The 27,708-nt window shown below is 46.2% G+C and overlaps 1 protein-coding gene across 1 annotated transcript; it reads right to left on the bottom strand.

The window, feature by feature from the left end:
- Positions 1 to 545: 545 nt before the first annotated feature.
- NDUFA10 (NADH:ubiquinone oxidoreductase subunit A10) lies at positions 546 to 27,708 on the bottom strand. The gene is made up of 10 exons (XM_086898228.1): positions 27,539 to 27,708; positions 26,562 to 26,730; positions 25,899 to 26,114; positions 25,729 to 25,815; positions 24,695 to 24,816; positions 23,156 to 23,235; positions 20,073 to 20,127; positions 16,484 to 16,569; positions 10,502 to 10,610; positions 546 to 970 (listed from the first exon to the last, which is right to left on the bottom strand). Exons 1-10 carry the CDS (start codon positions 27,638 to 27,640, stop codon positions 902 to 904), a joined length of 1,095 nt encoding a protein of 364 aa, XP_086754354.1. The 5' UTR covers positions 27,641 to 27,708; the 3' UTR covers positions 546 to 901.

Raw genomic sequence — 27,708 nt, 5'->3', positions numbered from 1 at the left:
TCTTTGCATACTGGCTTTGATGGGGGAAGGGGCAGGAGTGAGACTTGGCTGCTTAACTCCAAGGCACTGCCCTGAATTCTGGAATGCCTGGCAGCACTTCTCCTCAGTGACTGAAGCAGTGAGCCCCGTGCTGGAAATGCAAAATTAACTGCAGCCTAAATCTGGACAGTGGTGCTTGAACCAATGCCAAGGTGCCTCATTTCTGTGACTAATACCAAATGAATCATTTCTTTTTTAAAAACCCCTCCAACTGGGACTTTCAGGGACTTGCAAAAATAATAATTACACTTTTCTTTTATACCCAACAAACATTTGGCTCTATAGTAGAATCAAAGCTAGAAGCTGTGAACACAACTGCTGGCAATTATTTTGACTATTTTTTTTATAATTTTAAGTGGAGATTTTTGCTGTATGAATTGAGATCCCTTATTCCCATCTCTCAGTGAATCTCTATGATACTTTCCTGAGGTCCAGTCAGCGCCTTTCAGAACACATCACTGCTTCTAATGAACCTCATAAAACACCACATGTGACAGAGCAAGAAATTAACTTTGTGAGAGCCAGGAGGGTACAGGTTTAATTTCTCTTGAATCAGCAGAACAACAATAATCCTGGATAATAATGTGCCACAGCCTTGAGGAAGAGAAAGTTCAGCTCTGATGTTGAGCCTGCCCCAGCTCACTTGGTTATCCCACATCCCTGAGGCTCCTCAGGGAAAAACAATCCACAACAAAATGGTTTTCCTTCTGGGAGTCTACTCCCTTCTGCTGGGGATGGGAAATGATTTAGGCAGCATTTCCTTGGTGCTACACAAATGATGTGGAGCAGGTGCACTGAATGTAGCTCCTCTTCCCTCAGGTCCCATGGGCCATCCTGGCCAGGGCTCCAGCAGGAACAGATCTCATTTCAGCCAGATCCACTTGTCCCCAGCGTCGGCGTTGTAGCCTGGCTTGTACTTGCGTCCAGGGAGCTAAAGAAAGCAGAAAGCTCAGTCAGAACTCTGGGCACCCCCCACAAACTTCTGGAGTGCCTCGTGGGATCTGTAGAACACAAAATACTGTTTTTTACATTGTAATGATAAAACTTACAGAAAAACCAGTCTCTCAGAAAAGACTGAGCTGTGCAGCTGCAGGAGGGACTGCACAAACCACTATACAAAAATCATAATGTGTGTATGAAAACCAGGCCAATGATCTCAGCATCACACTCCACCTGGATTCATCCAGCCCCTCCCAGCCTGATGAGATGGCTCCCTTAACTGTATCATGGAGGAGAGGAACTGCATCTCATTCCAAAATAGGCATACACATTATTAAATATATGGAATACTTCATGCATGAGATACTGAGTTAATTACCACATTAAATTAAACCATTCAAATGAAACTGCAGACTTAGCCTTCAAGAACTGAACTTCGCTAAAGCAAAAGCAGTATCAGCCTGCCTTCATCAGCAAAGCCAAGATCCACTTTTTGATGGAAAAACCCTAAGATTTTTGAAGCCTTTACCCAAATTTCAAGGGTACCCTGGGAGCTAAGCAGCAGCCTGTGAGTCTCAGTGCTGAAGCAGCACCCCTTGGAAGGTACTGACCCTGACCTGGAATGCCAGAGATGGTGAGATCCTGGTTCCAAAAGCAGAATCCATCTCTACCATCCATTCCTACCTCCAGGAAAGAAAGAAACAGAACAGAACATCTTTGAGCTCCAGTACTGGACCCCAGAAGCAAACCACCCAAAAAAAAAGCCAATGAGTTTGGTGAGAAAGGCTGAAGCCAGCAAAGATGCTGTAATAAAACTCTTCCTTTAAAAATAAGCTATCTGCTGGCAGCATCTCCAAATAATTAAGCACAGATCATCTGCTCTGTCTCCACACAAGCACTGGTTTCACACAAGACCCCAGACTTGTCCTGAGGATTTTTCCTTTCCAAAAAAACATATAAGAGGATCCTGTTGGGGAGAGCTGCCCCTGCAGAGAAAAACAAGATGCAGTCTTGATAAAATCTGTACTCAGGCTGCAAAAATGAGCTATTTAATAAAAGATGAAGCCTGTTGTTTTGAGGAAGGGGAGTTGTGTTTACATTCACTTGAAGGTCGAAAAACAAGACACTTCTTTCCCTAAAAATCAGGCTGACAAGACCTGACCTCCTCCATGAGGCACTTCCCGACCTGCCCTGTCACAAACCATTTGTGATCAATTTTTCTGAGGTTTTTCAATTAATGTCTTGTCTAAACATCAGCAGAAACTACACAGTCCTGTTGAGAGTTCCCCCCACCGAGCAAAGAGAAGATGGGAGATGAAAATAAATGATTACTATCTCTGTCCCACAGATTTCCAGCAGTGAGCCAGGGAGGACATGAGACAGCCTGTGACACCAAAACAGCTCTCCCTGGTCCTCTCCAGGCAGCACATAATTGGCCCTTTGATACTTGAAGAGATTCCCAGATAAGTAGATTATTAAAGCAACAGGAGATCTCTGGGAAAATACAGCAGTTTACAGTTTTGTTTCTGGGTACATCTGCCCTCTTTAAAAAGCTACAATATCATCCCCAACAGAATTCAAATTCATTGTCCAAAACAAATTCCCTGTGTGCCTTTGGTTAAAGACATGCAAGACATCAAAGCAAGTGTTATAATAAGTATTCATCCATAACTCCATCATTCACAGTGGGCCTTGGCAAAGGCAAGAGAGTTTGAGGATTTGTCACAGCTAAGCTTTCAAAATAGCCAAAAAGGGGAAAAAAAAAAGAAAAAAATTAAAAAATAAAGGAAGAGGGAAGCAGAATAAACAAGTCCCATATTACCTAGGAGGCAGGAGGAGCTCATGTTCTGAGCATGAGCTGCACAAGTGACACAGACCACTTCCCCAACGTGTGCTCTTCAAATCCTACATTTTCCAGCTGTGACTGCAGTACAGGAGCTGCACACTTTGGAACAGGGCAGGATTCTGCAGAGAGGAGTGGTAGGAGCACCAGGGAAGATGTGGGGATGCAGGGTGAGGGGTAGGATGCGCTGGTTCTGGTTAGGCTGGTGCTCCAAAGTGCACCCAAGCTGAAATTCCCAGGCTCCTCTTAGCCAGCACAAGAGCAGGGATGGGAATCGGGGACCAGCCCTGAGGCTGCTGGGTTTGTCTAGGCTGGGCAGCCTGGCTGCAAGAGCTGATGGAAAGGAGATAGGAAGAAGCTCTGTGAGGCTCACCAGCAGCTGAGACAATAGAGAGGGACTGAATATTCACCTTCTCTTGCAGTCCAACTTCCCTGGAAGTGTCCCAGGCCAGGCTGGAGCACCCTGGAATAGTGGAAGGTGTCCCCTGCCCATGGCAGAGGGGCTGAGATGAGCTTTTAGGTCCCTTCCAGCCCAACCCATCCCCTTTCACAATTTTATGACCACAGAGATCCCACCAGGCAGCCCCAGGAGCTCCCCCACATCCCTGCAGCAGGAGGCAAGGCTGAGCTCCTGCCAGGTCACCAAGGAGCAGATTTTTCCACTCCATGGAAATTAAGTGAGAATGAAGCCTTAGCGTGCTGCATTACACTGCACAGATCCCAAAAGTTGGCAGCAAAGATTATTTCCAGAGGGATGGGATAAAATCCACCCCACAGAGCATGAAACTCCTGAAATGAGCTGTACCCAAAGGTAGAGCCAGCTCAAAGGCATCAAACAGCTCAACTTTAAAAAGAGCATTAGGAAAAGAGGTGAAAACAAGACCGTCTCATCAGTTAAATTAAGAATCCACCACAGAAGTGCCTGTCAAAACCATAAACATGATGAAAAGCCCTATAAAGTAGCAGAGGCTGTGGAGGAGCAACAAGCAGCTCTAGCCAGCTGCTTGCTCCAGATCATTCCACATCAGGCACGTGCAGGTAGAGCTCTGGAGAGCTCTAACCACCTGCAAAGGTTGTGCCTGGTTTTCCAGCCTTTGGGGAACAAACAGTGACCGGTTTTGCCCTCTATTCCTGTGCTGCTCTGTGCTGATGGCCAGGCTCCACAGCTCCAGAAGCTCTATAAATAGCCTGCTTGGACCAGCACTGAGCAAAGAGCACTTAAAGCAGAGTCATTACTCTGGGAGCTCGGGTTCATTCATCAATATCCCCACCCCATCCTTCAGTGGCTGTTTAGAACAGCCACAATAACATCACTGCTGGTATCAGATGACTACTTCTTACAGGAGAAATCCTCACTTCCAAAGGGTTGGCAGAGTTGTAGGCACACAGCTAAAATCTGAGAGAATCTAGGATTGTGGAGCTGCATTCAGGGAGAGTTTGGCTCCTGACTGTTCCTTATTATTCCTCCTTTGGTTCCTCTCTGCAGCTACACAAAAGGAGGCTGTAGCCAGGTCTCTCCTCCCAAGTGACAAGAGGAAACAGCCTCAAGATGCATCAGGGAACATTGAAATTGGGTATTAAGGGAAAAACTTCTTCATGGAAAGGGCTGGTACTGTGGCACTGTGGGGCTCAGGTTGCCCAGGAGAGTGGATGTGGCACCTGGGGCCATGGGCTGGTGGTGGCCTTGGAACTGCTGGGTTTAAGTTGCACTCAAAGATCTTCTCCAATCCCACTGCTCCTGTGCTCCAGAGAGCAGCAGTTAAAGCAGGGAAGGGGACTGATTTCCCCCCAAACACACATCTGAGGTGTGCATGGCTTGGTTCCCAAAGACCTGGCACAGACAGGTGTTTGTTACAGCCTCATTCCTGCCATCCCTGACTCAAATAAACCCTCAATGCTGTTAACATCCATCACAGCCCAAAAAAAGAGCACCCAAAAGTTTCACTGCATTGAGGCTAAAACAATTCCAGTTTGCTGGAACTGTTCAATGACTGCTGTCCTGCTCTTCATTCATTCATTAGAAAAACAGACAATAACCTTTGGAAAAAGAAGTGCCCCCAAGAGGATCAGTTATCCACTAGAGAGTGCAGGGGAAAGCCAAGGAATTAATCCAAGCCACACAGCACAGTTAAACACGCCAAACTGACCCTACTTCACAGTGTAAGATCCATGGAGATGTTACCCCCCCATTAAATTATATTCCAATTAATTTTAATTTAAGAGAGATCTATCCTGGGGATCGCATCCCTTCATAGGTATGGGATTGAGAAGGGTTTGGGGAAGGGGGATGTGCTCCCACATAAAAACGTGTTTCCTTTCACAGGGACAGACTGTCAAGATGAAAATGGATTACTTTAATGCCAGTGAGATTTGATGTCTTTTTGATTTACAGAAGTACCCAGTGCCTGGGACAGCACGGGCCATCACCTAAAATGAAACAGACACAACCACCAAGCCCAAGTTTGAGAAAGTTCCAAGGTCTGTCAGGTTCCTTCTCTACTCTTTCTGGGATAGATATCCCTGCCAACTGCCCATGATACTTTTAAGGGGGAGCAGGGTGGAGAAGCTGCCTGTTGCTAAAGAGGGGCTGCTCTCACAGTCTCCCCATATGAACAGGATTAGTGAGAGCAAAGGAGAAGTGGGAAGGTGGGAAGAACAGCAAATCCAGGTATCCTTGAGCAACAACCCTGTCATTCCCAGGCTTTTGTTATTCCTCAGGTTCTTTTGGTCTTACTGATACCTAGCCAGGCAACATCTTGTTACTTTGGAAAGGGCTAAAAATACATTTGCAGAGATAAAACAGAAAAAAACCCCAAAACGTTAAATGAAGCATCTTCTAATTTATTGTGTGTCTGCTTTCATTCCTTCCTGGATTCAACAGCAAACAGGGCTGGGCATTACAGCTGTCAAACACCTCCTTTAAAACAGAATTAGGAAAGGAGATCTTGATCCTAAAAAGAATGAAAGCTTCATCAAGCCAAGAAAGAAATGGCAGGAGAGAGAAAACAGAAGGTTCTATCAAAGGAAGCAGCTATGGCAACGATCAAAAACATGGAAAGGGAAAGATATCCTAAAGCTCCCTGCTCCTGCAAAGGCAAGAGTTGATCCTGTTGTTGATCCAGACTCTGGCTCTCTGAAAGCTCAAGTACCCCTTCTGTAGCTCTTTTAGGAGATTTTTATGTGAGGAGTTCCCTGTACTCTCAGCAGAGATGGGGAGCCAAGGGCCCTGCTAACCCTCTGCTTGCCAGCAGCCACCTTTGGCCCCACAGTTGCCAAAAAGGACCAGGGTGGCTCTTGGGCCACCTTAAACCTGGATGTCCCCTCCTTGGGGGAGCTGTGATTTCCCATGGCAGACACAAGCTCTTCCAGCACTCTCAGTGCTGGGGTGTGGGACAGAGCTGACTCGTGCTGCAGGCTCACCTGCTATCGCCCTGCAACTACCCCAAACCCGGAGGCACGGCAGACATCGGAGGATTTCCCCTCCCAAGCTGCATCCTTATGGAAAAGAGTGATGAAAAGCCTGGGAAAACAGTGTGGGATTCCCCTTCATCCTGTTCCCTCTCCTCTGTTTACTGCTCCACAGCACTGCAGGGCCCTGCCAGCCCCACATTCCCAAGCCCTGGGGAAGGAGGGAGGAGGAGGAGGAGCAGGGTACAGAGATGAAGTTTGGCAAAGGCAGCTGAGCTGTGCAGCTGCTGTGGAAGGAGCTGGATTGCATCTCACAGCCATAGCCAGAACTTTGATCTGCTTGAGCTTTCCTTGCCTCATGCTCAGCATCCCTATATTCCAAAAGCAGTCTTGGAAAACAGGGCGGGAAACACAATAAGAGCCTTCTCTTACCTTTCCATGGCACAGGACAAGGAGGAATTGCCTCACACTTCCAGAGGGTAGGGTTAGATGGGATATTGGGAAGGAACCCTCCCCTGTGAGGGAGGTGAGACCTTGGCACAGGTTGCCCAGAGAAGCTGTGGCTACCCCTGGATCCCTGGAAGTGTCCCAGGCCAGGTTGAACAGGGCTTAGAGTAAGCTGGGATAGTGGAAAGTGCCCCTGCCCGTGGTAGTGGCAGGGAATGAATTTTAAGGTCCCTTTCAACTCAAAGCATTTTGTGATTCTTTGATTTTCTGAATTCCAGCAAACAGCTGCACTTTTATGTACACAGAAAAGCACAGACACGTCAAAGAAGCCGTTTTCCCCCACTCCAGGAGATGCAGCAGGAGTGTGAAGTACATCAGCACATTATTTAAGTACACTGATTCCATTAAACAGAGCCATTTGTTTTCATCTTCACTGCAAACACATCTGCCTAAGTGCTCCAGCTCTCCAGCTTCGCAGGGCGCACACAGTGTTTGGAGTATTATCCCTGGGGATTGTGTGCACTTGCAAGAAAGGCAGAGAGATACAGCAGTTGTTAAGGGAGAAAAAAAAAAAGGGTAGTCAAGCCTTTACTAGTCTGACAGTTCCTAAAATAATGTTGCTTCCCTGAAGAACGGACATGCTTATCTCTGATCTACAGAACCTGACTGAAAGGTTGCTTCTCCCTTGCCAGAAAAGCATCCTTAGAAGTTTCTGAATGCTTCAACAGAACTGCTGGACCCTGCCAGAGGACTTCATGCTATAAGAAGGCTGCTAAAAGCCACCTCCTCCCACATAAAAAGAGCCCTTACAGAAGAAATTTAGAGGATATACATTAAAAAAAAAAAAGTGAGTTCCAAGTATTCAGAACTGTATGTGGCCACCTCATTATTTCGTGGAAAAGCACACATACTAAAATCTTGGAACACTGAAGAGTGTTCCCTCCTCCTCCTCCTTCTTGGTTGCTTCTAATGAATATTTTGAACAAAACCCAGCTTCTGCCTGGAATTTGTAAATCCCTGAAAACCACCATTATTAGGCGGCAGGAATTGTGTGCATGGAGCTCTGAAAAGCACAGCAGTTTGCTGCCTATTGGAGAGATCAAGGATTTATGAGTAGTTACTGGGGGAAAAAAATCCCCTACGCAAATCATTGTATTTATGTGGTAAACATCATTACACCAACCTTAAAAGCATGTATTTCCCACGAGGAAAAGTTAAACTTCTGCAATTATCCCATAATTAAGCCTTTACCTACAAGTCAGCCTAAACTTTACTTAAGAGTGGCCTAAACCCTTTATCTTCAAATGCCAAAGTGGCAGCACAGCTGTGACCATCCCTGCACAGACATGGTCAAGGCAGGGGCCTGTGATTACCTCCTTACAGACCAAACAACCTCCCAGCCCAAATCTGAGTGTCTGGAAGCCCATCTGTTGTTCTCTGTGCTTGTACTGGTTGGCCACTTCTGCCCAGAAGCCTTGCCTGAGAAAAAAAAAAAATCAGCCCTTCATTTGCTAAACAAAGTTGGAAGGTAAAAAAAACACCCAGATCTTCAAAGTTTCAGCACAAAGAATGCAATCCACAGAACATGAAACAGCAGGTGGGGCTGGCTTTGTGCTTCCCCTTCCAGTAGCTGATGGAAGACAGGAAAACTCAGCATCTTTTGCATTGTGCACCATCCCTGTACACCCCCCACACCACTGAAGGACTACAAGAATCCAAGCATTCAGAAGAGACAGAAAGAGTATTAATGTAGCCTAAATTTAACAGAATACTTCCTGAAGCGAGCAACGCCTCCCAATTCCAAAGGACATTATCACTTTCCACAGCATTTTCCTGAACCAGGGCCTACAAACAAGGCTGCAGAAGGGAGATCATATTCTGGCAATGTTTTTTTTGCTCAGCTTCAGCTGTCAACTAACTGGCGTGGAGCAGAGCAATCTGAGAGCACAGCTTTCCTCCCCAGGTACCCATATTCCTTCTCCTAGGCATCCCTTTGCTACATCTGCAAGGCAAGCCACCAATTCCTCCTGGCAACCAGTCACTGGATGGGCCAGGACATTCTCACTTTCCTGCCATCACAAAGTGCTGCTGTACAGCCAGAGGAAAAAAGGCTCTCAGAAGTCTCAGCCCTGGCTCTCAGCACACAGCACAGAGGTCACATCTAGCTGTGTGTCAGGCAGCCTCAGTAATTCCCAGCTCCTCTGCAAAGGGACATCTCAGCCCAAAACAGGCCCTCTTATCTCGGGGAAGAAAGGCACTGGCAGTGCAGATGGCTGCTGTGTGCTAGAGACGAGGCCTGCAGCAGATCCTGCTCAAATCTGTGCTGCACAGCACAGGCAGCTCTCAGAGGGAAAGGCTCCAAAAATCCTGAGCCCAAAGTTTTGGATTTAAAAATGTGACAGCAAGGAGGAGGAAATTCTGATAGCAATTTCTCAGCTGGACTAGGGAGTTTTCAAACCCATTAGACAAGCTCAGATGCTTTCTGCTGCTTTAACCTTTAGCTTTAGCCCCTTTTACAAGCTGGAAAGGTCACATCTCAAATGAGGCAGAACAGTGTGAACCCAGGAGCCTCTCCAGTACACAGCCAGCAGAAGATGAACAAATTATGTCGAATATTCTGTCTATTCCAGAAGAAAACATTGGTGGTTCAGTTTCCAAACAAGTCCATAAATCTGTAGCTTACATTTTAATCTCAGTAAGAGACTGTATACTACCAGGAAAAGAAAAATGATAGTGTTTGGATTATGCAAATCATGGCTTCTAACAATAAATATTGTATATTCCTCCCTTTGTCTTCAGGACTGCTTGGAAAACAATAAGATGCAGTGGCAGGGAAGATTTCAACCCAACTGGAAAACAGAGGCTCACCTGTAACTTTGGCCACTCAAAATTAATTATCATCAGTTCCACAACTTCTTCAAGGAGCTTTTCCAACACCTGGGCTTTAGGCAAGCCCTGTGTCAGGGAAGAGGCCCCATGCCAGGGAACCAGGGAGCAGCACCAGGGCAGAGCTCTGAGGGGACTGGGAGCTGCTGTCTCCAGAAGCAGCAAGGCAGGAGCTAATTAAAACCCTGAGTGGGAGCCTGCATGAGGTGTACGGGAGCGCTGGGCACAACAGGCTTTGGATGTGTGCCAATGTGCAGAAACACTCTATTTAAAGCAACAGCACTTTGGGGAAGCGAGGCAGCATCAATTCCTCCTCAAAAAAAACACCCCCTCCTTCAGCACTCCATAAGGAGTTACCATGGGTTTCCAATTTTCTTGTTTGACTTAAGGGATTATTTTAGATTTCAGAGGTCACAGACTCATCAGGGCACAAGAAACAGAAACAAATGAAAAACATTTATCCTTTAGTCTACATCTAAAGATCTCAAAAAAAAAAAAAAAAAAAAAGGAAAGAAAATCAGCTTATGAAACAAACCATTTGCTGTGTTATTCCTCTTGGGGGGAAGCTAGACTTCAGAAAAGGTGGGGATTTGGGCAGAATGCAGAAGTTCCAGGTAGCAATGGGCAAGAGGGTGGCAGACAGGGTGTCCCCAGCAGTGAGGGGCTCCTGGCTGTGTTCCTTGGCCGTGTCCCCTGGCTGTCCCCAGCAGCGAAGGGCTCCTGGCTGTGTCCCCTGGCTGTCCCCAGCAGCAAGGGGCTCCTGGCCATGTCCCCATGCCATGTCCCCAGCAGCAAGGGCCTCCTGGCCATGTCCCCAGCAGCAAGGGGCTCCTGGTCATGTCCCCTGGCCATGTCCCCAGCAGCGAGGGGCTCCTGGCTGTGTCCCCTGGCTGTCCCCAGCAGAGAGGGGCCCCTGGCCATGTCCCCAGCAGCACTCACCGCCTGGTACTCATAGTAGAGCTTGTCATACTCGGAGCCGCCGATGGTGATCTCGGGGACGAAGTGCGGGATGGACACGGAATCCACCACTCCAGCCTTGTCCTGCACACTGAGGGGAAAAGGAGTAGTCAGTTCACACCCTGCCCCAGCAAAAGCCAAGTGTTGTGCCCAGAGAGGCTGTGATGGTCCCACCTCTGGAAATGTTCCAAGCCAAGCTGGATAGAGCTTGGATGGAGCAACCTGATGCAGCAGAAGGTGTCCCTGCCTGTGCCATGGGGTGGGACTGCACAGGCTTTAAGGACCCTGCCAACCCAAACCATACTAGGATTCATAATCATCATTCTATGATTACAAAACTACTTTTCTGTTAAATAAAGTTTCCAAAAGTTTGGGCTGTTTTCCAAACATTTATACTTCTCACAAATCTATGAGGTACTGCCCCTCATCTTTGCCTCCAGTTTGCTCCTTCTCCAACTTCCTGCTTCTCCATTCCCCCCAACAGGAGGTTCTTCCTCCTTGAAGATGCTCCATCATTCCTGGGACCCTTCTCTATGAATCCCCTCCTGGCTTTTTTGCTTTCTGTAAAAGCAGTGTAAAAACCAGTGGTTTTATTGAATGCCACACAGCACCTTGCTAAACTCCCATCCTAAACGGACTAGTACTAAGACAGCGAGAGGATTTGGAAGGAGGCAGTGCCTCCAGCATCCTGCCTGGGAACACCTGGAGAAAGCTGCAACAGCTCCAGTGATGGATCTCAGGATCCACCAGCAATCTACTCTGCACAGCACCGGCACTTCAGATACCCTGAAATGAAGACGCCTGAGAAACTGCTAGAAAGCCTCCTGCTGCCTGTGGTTATGCACAGGCCAACAGTGCCACCTGCACGTGGCTGGCAAAAACACATCCCTTTCCAGTCAGCACTGACCAAACCCTAAATGCAGCACCAGGAACACTGCAAGTTGGGTTGTTTGCAGGGAATTACACTTCTCAACAAATACCAATATGCACATCAAGCACATGCCCTGAGCAAAGCAAAGTTCATCATCTTCAAGAAATTATTTTATCCTCAAATTATAAATTTTGGGACCTTTCCTCCTAGCCATGAAGTGTTCCAACAAGTGAACTGGTTTGCTAACATACCCTGATATTCACACTTTTTAAAAAAGTAAATTATCCTACTACAGACAGATTTGGAAGGAAATACAATAATCAAATCAAAGATGGCAGAAGATGAGGATAAATGCCCTTGTCCAAGATCAGGATCAACACCAAAGATGCTTCCTATGAATTGCAACATTATTAAACTTCAACAACATTAAATGTGTATTTCAGGTACTGGAAGGCACAAAAAGGCACCTACAAAGCATAATATCACATACAGAGATAAGGTTTTGTGGTCACCCACTCTGCAGTGAATCCACTCCTTCCTGAATCTCAGCCAAATGGCCATTTGGAGAGGACAACTCCCAGGCACAATTCATTTTACTTAAAGGCCAAATGACAAACCTTCTGCTCCCAAAACCTCTTTGCACAAGAAAATAATGAAAGCTACTGATGGCTTCTCTGTGTTCTCTGCACCTTCAGAAATAATTTGGAATACTAAGCAAAAGCACACCCAAAGACACCTGCCACAACAACGTCTAACCACAAAACCATAGCCACTTGCCAGGACTAATTCCCTGCTCAGCAGGAAGTGCTTACAGGCACCTTTTATGTTTCTTTCATTTTCTCTCTCTGTCCCCAGCAGAAAATTTTCACTATTTACTCTTTTCTGACACTTTACCAGACTTTCCTGAAGGAGCTCTCAGCATGCAGCACCTTTACCTTCCAGATTAGGTAATATTTGAAAAGGAACTGAGAGCATGAAAGTGACTGTGTGCTCCCAAGACTTTAGGAACATGCAGTTTTAGCTCACTTAAGCCTCTTAACTTATGGTTGTTCCACAGGAATCCCACCTGGAAGTACCCTACAGCAATGGATAACTCATCTCTTCTCCAAAAGCACCTATTACATGCTAATTCACACACTTTATCCAGCACAACTGAACAAGCAGAAGGATCAGGACTGACACATTCCTGATTCTTTTTAGAGAAAGAATTCCTGCTTCCTTCACAGGCAGCTCACAGCAGGACACACACCATGAACATCAGAGTCCGATGAACCTCACCAAAGGTTCGAGGTGGGGTAAGGGAAGGAGACTGGTTAGAAAAAAAATAAATAAACTATGCAATGCAACAATAAACCCTGAGTTTGCATGGCCTGGGCCATGATTTCTCAACACCTGATGTTGGCATAGTCACAAAAACTCAAGTGAAAAGAGAGACCTAAAAGCCAACACCACAAAACCATTCAATACAAACTCAGTGTTGACAGATGAAATTAATATTCCTCCTTCTGCTGCAGGGACTCCGATTCCCTCATTTGGCCAAGCAGAACAGGTCTGGCATGGCCAAGGTGAGGCACAGTTACTCCCTTGGTAAGCAAAAACTCACCATCAATATCAAGAACAAAAAAAAACCCATTTTCCAAAAAAAAGCAGATCTGCAAGGAAAGGGGAGAAGGTGCAACAACAGCTCTTCAAACCTAGAAAAGCCACTGCAAAGAGAAAATCACAAAATAAGTGTTTCAACTGCAGCAAAAAGATGGGGTGGACAGGGTTTGCAGCACCCTGGGATAGTGGAAGGTTCCACTATCCCATTCCTCCCCCATGGCAAGGGGAGAAATGAGATGGGCTTGAAGGTCCTTCCAACCCAGACCATTCTGGGATTCTGTGATTTCATGCTGAAGAGAGAACCAAGATGCTAAAGAAAATAGTTTACAGTACCAGAAGATTTACAATTAATAGTTCATGAGATTTTTGGAGTCTCCATGGCAGTTTCAAAGCCAGGTCCAATGCACCTCTTGCCAGCTCCCCTTGTCCTGCTATCTGCAATCAGATATTTAAACAGGGATATTTCTTCCCTTTGCTAAGCAAAATTACACCGGGAAGCAGAGCTGCAGGGCCTCTGTCCCTGACTCACAGGTTCTGAGGGACAGATCAGATTTAGCTGTGCAGTTGTCTGATACAACAAGTGCATCAAGCTCCCCCCAGGAGCTGACAAAGGAACACAAGCAAGGTTACACAGCCCACACTCCTCATCCCAAACGTGATTTATTCTGAAGTACATGCAGACAAATGTCATTGGGAAGGGCCCAGATAAAAACACCCCTGAGACAGTGCAGTGGCAGCAGAAGAGCTCCTTGAGACATTTAAAAAGCCAGAACGGTTTCTATTGGACTCCAGGAGAGGAAGGGAAGATGTGAATAACATCCTCTGGAAGTCCCCTCCAGCTCCCAAAGCACAAATGAAGGCCCTTTTAACCTTTTATCAAGATCCCACAGCTACAGCTGTCAGGACAAGAGAGAGCACCTAAGGGCAGGCAGGGGGATAAAAGGGATCATTATGCAACTGCTTGCCCATGGGTGCAGCTCATTAGCTGGCTAATTTGCATTAATCACCCAGAGGCCCTGCTGGGGTTTCCATTAGGCCCTACTCGTGTGCAATAAAGAAGTTCTCAGCCCTGCTCACCCATCCCAGACCCCCAGACAAGCTGGTGCTGATGCCTTAAGTTTTAGCTTTCCTATTTTTCATAGTCTGTGCTACCTAGGTATGTAGTTTTCAGCTTCATGTTAAGTGTTAGCGAGCTCTCTTCACACAGCAGGAAGACAAAACCCTTTTCTAGCTTGAAACCAAGGACAGTTGTTACAAGTTTCATGCCCAAAAGCATAAACAGGGGTGGACTGAAGAGAGAAAACAAGAAGGCTGGGACTTCATAACCTGAAGCTGTAATTAGACTCTGATATGCAGATGGACCAAAACTGATAAAAATGTGAGACCTCATGACCAGTCATCCATTTTGTGACCATTTTGGGTCCCTCTTGGGTGTAGCCCTGGCCAGGCTCTTGAACTGCCCAAGGTGTGTCCTTTAAGGCCTTTCAATAAATACCTGCTTTATTCTTAACTCTGTCCAGCCTCTGTTCCAGGTCAGCCTCCTCAAGGCATCAGTGTGAGCAGAGGGTGGAAGGGAACACTGCTGACGCAGTCCCAAGGGCTGGCAGGCCAGCAAAGGAAGCGACTGCAGGTGGAAAGCCAAGCAGGGCAGAACTTCTATTGGATCTTAGGGGAAACTTCCTCACGGGAAGGGGGGCCAGGCCTTGGAACAGGCAATGGTGGAATCAGTGTCCCTGGAAGCGTTCCAGAGCCATGTGGGTGTGGCACTTGGGGACATGGGCTCGACAGCACCGGGGAAACAGTTAACTCCCCAATCTCAGAGGGCTTTTCAAGCCTGAACCATCCTGAATGGATGCCTGGTGCCAGGAGCACCCAGGAGAGGGCAGCATGTGCCAGCACGAGCAGGCACTGGGGACCTGCAGGAAAATCACTTTCTAAAGGAAAGACTCCCACAGGCACGGGACACCTGCACACCTTGGGGACCACAGGCTCGTTACTACTCGGGCAATGGAAAAAGTGAGAAAAGCATCAGCTTAAGTTCACAGACTCACACCTAGGCCAGGCATTGAATCCAGCATACAATTCCAACAAGGGCTCCCTGCGTTTCTGGAGTTACCATGGGGAATGATCATGCCCAAACACACACATTTTTACCAAGAGGCTCTTCCCAGGCTGCCTGAGATGCTGCCCAAGACTCCCCCACTCAGCTGAGCAAGGCATGAGCTCGAGACTGGCACAGGATGTGTTGTCAGCCCTTTATCGATGTCCTGACACCTCAGCACAAAGATTCAAAAGCAAACCCCAGGAGCTGGGCTCCATGAACAGTGTGGGTCCCTTCCACACAGGATATTTTACGATTCTGTGGTTTAAACAAGCTGTTTATTGCATTCTGGGGTCTTCAAACAACCCCGTGTTTTTGCCAAAAGAAGAAATAATTTCATATTACCTACAGTGACAAAGACCCTTGAGCAGGAGACTCTCTCATCCTTCTCCAGGATTCAATGAAAAATTGAGTCCTTAAAGTAATTTATTCCCTTCTAAAACTGTGAAATAGAATTTTCATGCAGTATCTTAACACACTGCTCTAACTGTAAGGTTTCCTTCAACTCCCTCCTACTCACCACAATTAAAAATCCTTTCTTAATACCTGCACTAGTGTCGAGTTCCAGGAAAACAAGCAATTTACCCCCTCTTTGAAAGGAAGTCTGATTGTGAGCATTTTTTAGGGCCTAAGTCACCAGATGTTATCCTCCAATTACTACACAAAGAAACTTCATCTTTGATACGTAAAATGCACCCAAATCATCACTTGTTCCTGTCAGACAACACCAAGCACTGCTCTTCTGTGATCTACCTTCCCTCCTCGATAGAAAAAACATACAATAGGAGCATTATCTCTGTTTTTAGGAGGTATTTGAAGTAACAGCACAGAAAAGTAAAATGCATGAAATATCACAAGTCTGAAAAAAGAGTTTAACTTGCTACTCCAATGCCTGTCATAAAGTCACATATTTAGGGGCAGATACTGTGTTTCTATTTACATGTGAGATGACTAGAAAATAATGAAAATAATGTAATGCTTAAATTTTCTCTTAAAAATGTAACTATATTCTTTATATATATAGCTATATATAGATATGTATGTATATATATATCTTTGTATTTTATACAAACAAAACTGCCAAATTAAACATGATGCACTTGCAAAGAATTACTAAAATCAAATTAAATTCTATTCCAACAAGACACTTTCCACTGTCTGAGTCTGATCTCTTCCAATTAGGCAGACAAGGATCTTTGACAAAAACCACTTTAAACTTCTCTGGAGCCCCTTGTCTCATCAATCAGCAGCAAAAATGCCATACCACGTTCCAGTGCCAAGCACCAATATTACAAAATATAACCCCACCTTCAAAAACTCAAGGTTTTGACCATTTTTCCCAGGTTTTGATGCCAAGAATTGTTCAGTGGCTGAATGACATCACACTTACTAAAGTCTCAAGTGATGGAAAGAAACATCATCTTGCTCCACCCATGGCCCCTTGTCAAACTTCAGGTACTCGATGTCTTCAATTACCTGGAATCAGAAAAGAAAGCTCATTAAGGGGTAGCTTGATCCAAAAAAATCAATGAAATAATTAAAATAGGTTATTAAACAAATGAGAAAGGCTTGCCTGCTAAAGCTGTAGTAACAAGGCAAATGCCCAGGGATAACATGATCATCTCCCAGTTCCATTTCTGGATGCTGTGGCCCTGCCAGGAGCACTGGGCACACATGTGGGGGATCTCCTAACATCCTGTGCTTTCAGCTTTGGGTGACAAGGAGTAAACTGCCTGAGAGGTGCCTTCTTGCCAAATTCTTACCTGATCCAAGACATTCTTCCTTAACCTGCCTCTGGGGCTGAAAAGCAATGAAGGTACCACCTCACCCCCCTAAGGGAGAATGAGGAGGAAATGGAGATAAGTAAAATTTAACTCCTTTTCATTACAAAAATAATGTCTGGTTGGTTTTATTCGCAGAGAGGCTCAGTTACACATTCCCTAAGACAGGCAGGGGAGCAGGTGTGGCATCTGCCTCTGTGCTGTGTGGCTCACATCACAGAAACAAAGGCACATTTCAGGCTGGAAAATTCAGGCCTGCTGAGCTGCAGCTGCAGCCATGAGTCCAAGGACTCAGAATTTCACCAGCCATCAGGCACCCCCATGCATGAAAGGAAAGGTAACACTCACAGCTCAGAACCCTTCCAACAAGCAATGCCAGCTCAGCAAATTATTCCTTCAGCATCCCCAAACTTAGCAATCCCAGGTTTCAGCTTTGTTAACAGCCAGAGAACAGATCTCTGCTGCTCCAGGAAGTAATTGCTTATCACACTTGGCTGCCTGGAGCTGAAGGGACACCTGCCCTGGTGTCAGGAGAATGCACTTCAGATGCCTGATGAGGTGGAGACAGCACCTTGGAGCAGCCTGAGTAGGAGTGGATTGTTACAGCTCCAGACATCCCTTTCCAGAGACCTTTTCCACATGGAAAGGATAAAGCTGAGGTCATGACCAAATCCCTGATGGTGCATTGTCAACCCATTGACAGGTGACCGCGTGTCAGCAATGAAGTGACAGAAAGTTAGATGAAAAATCCTTGTATTCTTTACACTAAATCCACTGTAATTAACACTAAATCCCAGCTATTACCACTTAAAAAATGATAACCAACCAAGTGCTATTACAAAGTAGCCTTGACTATAAAGATCTACTCTTACCAGAATTGTGTTTTCATGGTAAGAAAAAATGGTTTGGACATGACTGAATAAACACTTTCAAGGCACAAACTGCTGCAACATAACTCCAGAGGAAGAGCAGTGCAAGGTAAATTAGTTCAAACAGTCATTAGATTCTTTCAATTATTTAATTGACAAGATGAACACAAGCAATTTCTTTTCCACAGCAAAGCTCTGGAAATTCTCTGCACCTGATAACAGCCATCACAGAGTTGTTACAATAGGGCTAAGAATGTGCTACAGTGAAAAAAGAATCTGTATCCAAATTAGTTTTGCTCACTGTAATCATCATGTCAGAAGATCTCTCCCCCAGCAGTTCTTTAACAATGGCATCAGTATCCCAACCAGGACAGGATCAGTACCCAACAACAACTTCCAAATTTATAAGGAATACCCTGGTACCCCCCAGGAATTAGCAGCAGATATCCAAGGCTTTAAAAGAAATTAAACATACAGCTAACTTTGTATTCCAAATTTTATCCTTGTGCTAAACCAGTGTGGAACACCCTAATGAAGCTCATTTCAGCACTCATTACCTCTTCAGCCACCACAACCAAAGTTGTGGAAACAACAGGAAACCCCAACTGACCTTTTTAGGACACTTATAAAATAATTCCTAAGCTGTGCATGTGTGCTCTGAGCAAACCAAAAGTTATTAAACTTTAAGGCCATAAAGAATTCAGCTCCCAAATCCCTAAGCAAACAGACTGGAGTGGGCTAATGAACGCTGCTGTCTGTTGAGAGGATACACCTGTGCAAACACACATCTTACAAGCCACAGCCCTCCCACCAACCCTTATTTCCAAATTTCTGCTGTGTCACCCCAAAGGGAACTGAATCTGAACAGAAAAGGGGAAAAAAAAACCAACTGAATTCTTCCAAGTACCAATATCTACCACCAACACCCAATAATGACAGCATCATGGGCTGGATAATCTTACAGGGTCTTTTCCAACCTTAATCATTCTGTGGCATTGTACTTTAACTTCCAAATAATAATCCTTCCCCTAGCCCAGACTTGTCCAAGCAAATTAAGGACTCCTCTGGTGCATCTGATGACCCTATTTAGAGCAATGACAAGATTGCTGAGCTCGGGAGAGTCACTCCTTGAACAAATAAGAGCTTTAGACTGACTTTAAACCCCGATTTAAAGGATTAAAATCAAATCTCTAGCCATGGGGTTTACTACAAAAAAAATCTAGGGAGGAAACAAGCTGCCTTACTCTGACCACTATGAGATGTGTCCAGAAAGACAGGGAAAAAAAGAGGCATTTAACCCCCATCCCACTTTTTCTTTAATTCACCAAGTTCCCATCTTGAAACACCACAGCTCTCAATTCATTTCCTTGCTTCTATATTGTTATCCAGAAAAATTAACTGTAATTGCTCTAGATTCTTTATGTTCACACCACAGCCTCAGCTGTTTTGTTCATTTCAGCCTGATTTTTGGTATAATTTTTCTATTTATTATTTGCTGTCACACTGAAGCCACCAGCCTTTTTAGGGGTATAAACTCACATTTCCCCACAGGTCTACTAGTTATTAATGATAACCTTTATTATCAAGTGCAGAGCACCCAAAAATCAATGCACAACTGCAGAGAACCCAGAATTCTGTTCTTGTAATGGGAACCAAAAGGCCTAGTGACAAACAGCAGTGCATCTACGGGGGGGGCTATGGAGAGTTCATTTTAGGACCAGGATAGTCCTCATCAATATTTTCTGCTTCACAGAATCATATAACCAGAATTATGAAGGACACCTCAGGCAAAAAAGTAATTTTAGTCTGATAGGGGTCATTTACATATTAAAATGCATGCTCTGAATATGCTAATAAGCTTAATGAGGTACAGGCTACTGCATCTATAGATCTATTACTCAATTCTCTGCCAAGATCACACTGCACATAACACAAAAGAAGAGGGACTTTGGGCTGTGTATAAGTAAGGTAAGACTTTCACCTCATTAGGATGAAGACCCAAAAAAGCCCTTAGGAGACAGCCCAGGAGCAGTTCTCGTCCTCCCCCTCCCAAGTAGGGATGGTTCCTTGGCAAGCTTCCACGTGCATTATTATTATGCAGTTAACATAATAACTCTGTTATTAACAGAGATCTATCCCGTGAACTAAACCTGTCCGGAGTCTCAAAAACCTTGGTGCTCTTCCCCTACGGGAACAGTAGCTAGAGAGAAAATTTAATGATGGTGAAGCAAAAAAGCTTCTGTTATCCTGCTAAGAACCTCCCATGGGGGGGAAGCACACAGAAATAAGGGAAATCTATTAAACTCACCCCCAAAAAAGCAAAACTTACCTTCTCCACATCCTCAGCTGCAGTTGCTGTGTACTGCAGAACTTCACTGCTCTCACTGCAAAGAACACAGAAATTGAATTCCCCTGATAAAACTGCTCTACCCATCCTCCTCACCCCACTCCAAAAGCAGCAGAAATTAAGTTAAAAGGCACAAACCAAACCAGAATTATTGCAGTTTTTTAGATTGCTCCCAGCTGTTGCAATAGAATTCCTGTTGCACTTGTGAGCTGCTTCTTTGCTGGTGGAAAGTTGCTTTTAAAGGGCAAATGGCCTGGATATCTACATAATTTGAGTTGAAAATCATTTGTAAAAACCATACATATGAATCTGTTTACATTTAATTAATGGGGATATTTGCCCCTGTTACAGCTGCCCAATCTACTTGAAAATAAGTGAAACTGTAGGTCTAATCCAGAACTTCACTAGACATTCCTTTTTACCAGTGCATGACTGCCATTGAGTAATTTCAAGAGACGAATGCATTCATTTATCATTATTTACTCAGGCTGAGCTAGCTGAATGAATACAAATGCAGGCAGCAGGATCTGTAAGTGTAAAAACATTTTTAAAAGGTAATGTTTCCTGGTTAAAAGATTGTTTTTTCAATCAGCCAGCAGCCCTTAGAGAAAAGGCACTTGCAGAGCAGAGCCACAACAGGAGTTTTTACATGAACCTTTCACACTACATGTGTTCAACCACATTCAGCAATAGCTGTTTCCAGCTGGAAAACCTGGAAGGCCCTGGAATGGCTGCCAAATGTGGACATTATATCAAACACCACACAGCAAAGTTCAGGAGCAGGGAGAAAAAATTAATAGAATCCCAACTGGTTTGGGTGGGACAGGACCTTAAAGCTCATCCTGTTCCACCTCCTGCCATGGGCAGGGACACCTTCCACTAGCCCAGGTTGCTGCAAGCACTGTAGGACCTGGCCTTGGACACTTCTAAGGATGGGGCAGGCAGCTGGAACACGAGACTCTTCTCAGAATCAGCCCAAGGGAGAGGTCAGCCTTCAGCAGAGCCTGAAACTGGCAGTTGCATCAACAACTCCTATCAAATCACTTGATCCCATCTCTTGATTTGACTCTGCAGATTATCAGGGCTTCATTTAGAGAAAACAGCTGCTCAGTGACTCTGCAGGTTATCAGAGCTTTCCTTAAGAGAAAACAGCTGCTCAGTGGAAGCAGTGTTGGATGTGAAAGAGAACATTACTAAACTTAAGGCTCTGCTCCAGGAAAAGGGAAAAATCAAACAGAACCCAAACACTGTCTGCTCCAAATCACCAGGCAGCACCTGCCACAGCACCCAGCTCACAAATCATTACCAGTAAAAACATTAAAGACATTCACAACAAGTCAACCAGAAAGAAAGCATCAATTTTAAAGCAAAAATCCATGACAAACCACTTTAGGCAGCGTCAGGCTGCTCCAGTTAAACAACACAAGATAAAGGGAGTTTTGCCCCATAAACTGCTTTTCAAGGAACAAGCAGACATACTTCAACATGGAAAGCATGCAAGAGTTTGCTCAGCAGTCTATAACAATTCTTTTTAGCCTGCCTAGGAGTCAGGGAATCAAACCAGGCAGTCTAAGATAACAGATGCAAACACAGCTGCCTGCACCACTGCCAGCAAACAAACAGTTAAAGGCAGCTGTGGCTTCTGCCTTTATCCCAGATGGGAGGCACCCTGAGGTGCAGAGAGCTGAATTCACACACTCTCAGCTCCGCCAGAGCCAGGGGACAGAGCCACAGATCAGTGTGACAGGCTGCTGGGAGCACCTGCCACCAGGATGCCAAGCAGAGGGTCTGCTAGGTAGGGGTACTGACCATGTACACACAGAGGGCAAAAAGGTGAAATCAAGCAGGATTTATAGGATTTAGCCTCACTGAGCACCACGAGATGTATGTGGGGCTCCATCTGACCCAGAGAACAAGAAGCAGGTTTCTCCCCACCAGTGACTACAGCAGTTTGCCCTCAGGGGGATGACATTCCCAAGGTTTCCCATTCCTTTCGAGAGCTGTGTGCTGGCTGTGGGGACACATATCCATGACACCAACAACCCCTGCCTGCATGAGTGACAGGCTCAACATCGAGTTATTCCCTTCAGTAGCTGCCAGAGCCATCACACTGATCCACCTGGGGAGATGAAGAAAGCACCAGCGGGACACAGGCAGGCTACAAAACTCCCAGGAATTCACTCTGATTTCCATCAGCCTCCTGCACACACCAGAACTTTCACATTTAATTCATTTGATACCCTTTGAGAGTTTCCCTGCCAGAATTATGAGAGACTGTAATTCTGCTTTTAGATTTTTAGGATGATTTTCATTTCCCTAGAGCTCTTTTCTAAGAACTGGGAGAGCTGGCAAGCTCTGTTCCATCCCAGGTTTACAGAGCACATGTTTCTGCTTCCCACCTAGAGAAAGCCCAGAGAGAGACAGAACACGGGGAATGGCTTCCCACTGCCAGAGGGCAGTGAGAGATGTAGTACTGGGAAGGAATCCTTCCCTCTGAGGGTGAGCAGGCCCTGGCACAGGGTGCTCAGGGAAGCTGTGGCTGCCCCTGGATCCCTGGAAGTGTCCAAGGCCAGGTTGGACAAGGCTTGGAACAGCCTGGGATAGTGGAAGGTTTCCCTGCCCATGGTAGGGGAGTGGCAGTGGATGAGCTTTGAGGTCCCTCCAACACAAACCATTCTGGGATTCTGTGAAAACTGAAAGGACTTTTTGAAGAAACAAAAGCCCTACAGCTTTCCAAAAAGGCCTGAGAAAAGCTTGTATTGCATCACTCTCTCCTCAGGTCGAGCAAACACACACAGCCATAGCTGTGGCATTCTGCACATCACTCCTGAGCCCCTTTTAATCTTCCAACACTGGCATTAGGCTTCTGGGATGGCAGAGGTAACTACACTCACACAGTTCTTATGCTGTGAATGCACCACCCCTTCATTATGGCACAATACTGTACCCTGCAGCACAACAAGGTGGATTTTTTTACGTGACTTGTTGATATTGTCAGAGAGTTTAAGATCTGCACACACCTTTGCTCAAGGACCTAAAGAGGCAAAATATTTTGCTTTGCTAACCTGATCTCTGGTAGGAAGGTCTTCTTGTAAGCATCCTCAATGCTCTGGAGATAGGAAGGAGACACCTTTTTCTCATATGGCTGCAAACAAACAAACAGAAAAAGTTGTGGAATCAACTTTCTTTTCCTACCAGCACAGACTCCAAGGGCTGCTCCACCACCTGCCAAAGGTTCACTCTGGAATAAGCAGTCAAACATCCAGGTGAACCACATGCACATCAGTGAAAGTTTCAAAGAATTAAGGCATTTAGAGTGTTTGCAATTTCCTTACATGCCATGAAATACCTAGAGTAGCCCTCAGCTTTCCAAGGACTGATTTCATTCCTCCCAACTACATATTCCAGGGAGTTGGAATATGCTTTCTCACCCAGAAAACAGGATAAGACTGAGTCCACCTTTTCCATAAGGAGGCCAAACTTGTACCTATTTCCACAGTTTCAAACAAGTGCATGGACAAACACCCACTCCAAACTCCTGTGAAATTTCATGGATATCACCCCTGCTGTTAACCAACCTGCTTTGCACGCAGTGTACTTTTAATGCCACATTTGCAAAACACCTGGAATTTCTCTGATTTACCATGTGTCCCCAGAGCTCAGCACTGCCACAGACCCAGAAAGGCACAGGCTAAGTCAGCAACTCCTGTTCAAAGGTTTCAAAAACGCCACTGATTTTCATGCCCACAAGGGCTAAGAATTCACAAGTTCCCCCAATACATGAAGAACTTCTTAACCGGAAATTTTTTTCTAATAAACCAAAGCTTTCCTTTAATCTGTCAGGTTTTCCAGAGTTAAACTGCATTTCCCATAGCCTTTGAACAAGGCAAGACAAACATCTTTCAACCCTCATAACACACCTGCAAACAGTTACAAGCAGACATACAAGTATCAGAGAAAGGGGGGGAAAGAAAACCCAAATTACAAACCTTACTTAGATTAGTCATTCCCCAAAAGCACCCTACAGCTTTCCTGAGCTAAGATCAGTTCAATAACACAGTCATCCAGCAGTGATTTGCTGGTTTTCAGGGAATTAAGTGAACTTGCTGATCCCAGGTGACTCACACATGAACCCCAGCACAGGTGTGAGGAAGCAGTCAACTGGGAAGCAAGAGCCAGGGAGCCCAGCCAGGCTCCTGGCACTCAGGATTAAGAAATGTATCATCTCCAAGTGCGTTGCAAGCAGCACATCACTGCCCACAGCTCCTATAGTGGCAGCTACAGCATCTGGTATAAAAATTCACCTGCTCTTAAAACAATTTCTCATTCCACAAATGACAACATATTGATGCAGTCACTAAAAAAAAGAGTTGATTTTTGCTTTTTATTTTTCTAAACCAAACATATAAGAATACCCACAAAGGCATCACTACCACACAGATCTCACACCTCAGAGGACAAGCAGCTCCTCAGAAGCAGAATTCAGCAGCAAACCCCACAGGACCACATAAGGTGTGATTACGGCAGACATTAGCAAGCAGCAACTGTGAGAGACAAGTAACAAAGATAAGAGATAAATAGGCAATAATCAGAGATCAAATTACCTTGCCTTTCTCTTGAATCCTCTTCTGCACCTCAGGGACAGGCATATCTACATAAATGACCAAGTGAGGTGGCAGCAACTCAGAAATGCTGATCTCCTTGACCTCTTTGTAGTGATCAAGGCCTGTGTAAAACACAAATAAATCACATTCCCCACCTCTGTATTTGCAGTCTCTTCTTCTGGGCTCATAGAGCAAGTTTAAGGTAGGCTTTTCCTCAAACAGAATTCAGGAAGTTTACAGAATAAGCTAGCTCCAGGAAAGTTCCATGCACTGAGATATAAGAATCTAAACCCATTATCAAAGAGAGACTTTATTCCTGACTGAGGTTTAGAGGAATCTCAGCTTTTCTTCCACCATTTACAGACAGTAAGCCATGGTAGCTCTAATCAAGATGTTTGCTCCCTAAGGACTCCAGTACAATCCAAACTGGGTTTTTGTATTAAGTTGTGGGTTGCTGGGCTTTGCTGCCTTAGCAATGCAGAGGAAGAAGACACACGTCATTATAATCAGCTCTCAAAGCAATCCAGCAACTTACAGCAGGTGGTAAAAAACACACACTTCTTAAATCCAACAGCAAAAACAGAAGGCAGTCAAGAAAACAGTTATCTCTATGTCAGGAGCAGCCAAAAGAAAAGATTCACCGAGTACCCATAACCCCAAACCAAATCACTCAGGTTGGGAGGATCATCCCCAAATCACCTGGCTCAACCACTCTGCTGAGAACTCCACCCACAGCATTCCAAGTATCTCCAGGGGAGAGACCCCAGGTGATTTGCTCCAGGGTTTGACTCCCTTCACAGCAAAAAAGGGCTTTTCCTTACAAATGAAAGATTTTGCATTTCAATTTGTGCCCTTTATTTTTGTTCTCCCACAGCCACTAAGACCAGACTAGATCCACTCAGAAACACATGAACACTGAATATTTAAAGGAATCCCTCCTTCCAAGCAGGAATTTTTTTGTTTTTTTTAAAGTAAACTCCCAGACTTCCAAGAGATTATGGCAAAGCAGCTTCCTTTTGCTGGCAGGAACTCACATCTCTTGTGGACATATCCCTGCTTTAACATGGCATCCAGGAACACAAAGTCGCTGTAGGGAGAGCGCTCCAGCACCACGCCTTGACCTGCAAGGGAGAGCAGGCCCCAGGTTGGAAGGAGAGGAGCTGCAAGGTCCCTCCCAGCCCAACCCATTCCATGATTCCCCAACCTGTGCTGAGCAGGTGCTCCAGGGCATCGGCATACTGCAGGACACGGTTCCCAAAGATCCAGGACTGCAGGCGGTAGGAGTGCCCGTCCGGAGACCTGGGGTCCGTGTAGAACTTCTCCAGGTTACAGAAACCATTGAACTTCTCAGGCAGCAGCTGCCCATCCCCCAAGATCCTGTCCTGGTAGTGGATGTCTGCCTCGGGGAAGTACTTCATTCCTGACAAAGAGAAGCCCATGGCAGAAATCAGCTGCATCCATCTGCAGCAAAAGCCCCCTCAGCCAGTGAACACACAGCTGTTCCTTGAACAGCTCCCAGACAGCCCCAACCCCTCTGGCCATCACAGCAGAGGGCAATGAACCCAAACCCCGAGCGCTTTCACAGGGAGAGCTGAACTGCTCCAAGCACATCCATGTGGAAAATCCAAGTTCTCCGGGAGCACGGTCAGCACACCGACTCCATCGGAACTGGAGCTTCACTCCCAACAAATCCCACACACCCGAAACACACCCCCATCCCAAACCTCACCAACACCACCCACAATGCCCCCCCCCCCACCCCCTCCCTCCGGCATGTCCCAGCTGGGAACTGCTGCTCCAGTGAACTTCCTCTGCACAAGAGTCACAGTTAAACTCTAGCAGCTCGCAGGGAAACAGTCACACATACCCAGTTTTTCTGCTATTTGCTGGGCCAGCCGGCCCTTCCCAGAAGACAGATTGCCCTCCACCGTGAAGACTTTGCTATGCTCTGTGAACTTCTTGCTGGCCCTTTCTCCCAACATATAGGCCAGCCACCCATACTGCAGGCTCTGCTCAGGGCTGCTGTGGATCCTTGCCTAGAGGAAAAGGCATGGAAATCAGCAGACACGGAGGGCTTTTTAGCTGAAAGTGCACCTTTTCCAGACATTCACACAGGACGTGCTCCCACACACATCATACAAGGAATTTTCACTCAGTAACTTTAGCACTGCCATTTCAGCTTAGCAACTGCAGCACTGCTTAGGCTGGGAAGACAGAAAGCACGAAACAATTTTCAGTCTGAAGGCCAGACACACAGCACACCCAGAGTTCCCAAGAGAGACTCCACATTAGATTTTTGCTTGTATTTTTTTGTTGTTGTTGGGCACATAGCAACACTAAACTCACTCTCGGGAGAGTTACACCTTTATTTCAATATGGCTTAGAGGGAAAAAGTTTCAACTTGGTAACTTTGGATATATATTCCAGCCTTAACTATTCCACGATTCGTGAGAGGTAGCAAGAGGGACGCCCCCCTGGGCTGTGGGGCTGAAGGCAGGGCCTTTCTGAGCCCTGCTCAGAGCGTCCCCCAGAGCCCGACAAACACCGCAAACCTCATTCTGAGAGGTCCTGTGCCCTCCCTTGCACACAAGGGCGTCCATTCCTATTCAACACTCCTCTCCTCGCAGCACCGCTGACCACAGCCGCAACTGAAGGTCACCGCACGCCTCTCTCTGCCATTTGCTCCAGTCTGCCTCCAGTTCGCCGCTTCTCCCGGCTGGGGACATCGCTTCGCAGGGGACAGCCCAGCCCCGGCCCAAAGGTTGTCTCTATTCACCCACCCGCAGCAGGCCGAAGCTCTGGACAGAGCCCCGCCCGCAGCCCTGCCCAGCCTTCCCCGCTCACCTCCGGCAGGCCGGAGCCCAGCGCGGCGCTGCCCGGCCCGGAGCTCCCCCGCCGAACGCGGGCGGCCGCGGTGCGGCCGAGCCGGGACACCCACAAGGACATGGCGGTGCCGGGCGGAGGGCGGCGGCGCGCGGCTATGACGTCAGGCGGCAGAGGCGGCGCCCCGGGAT

The sequence above is a fragment of the Cyanistes caeruleus genome, chromosome 7 (genome assembly GCF_971803275.1).
Source record: "Cyanistes caeruleus chromosome 7, bCyaCae1.hap1.1, whole genome shotgun sequence".
Classification (NCBI taxonomy): domain Eukaryota; kingdom Metazoa; phylum Chordata; class Aves; order Passeriformes; family Paridae; genus Cyanistes; species Cyanistes caeruleus.
Note: the sequence above shows the minus strand (reverse complement) of the source record. Positions and strands in the feature narration are given on the sequence as shown.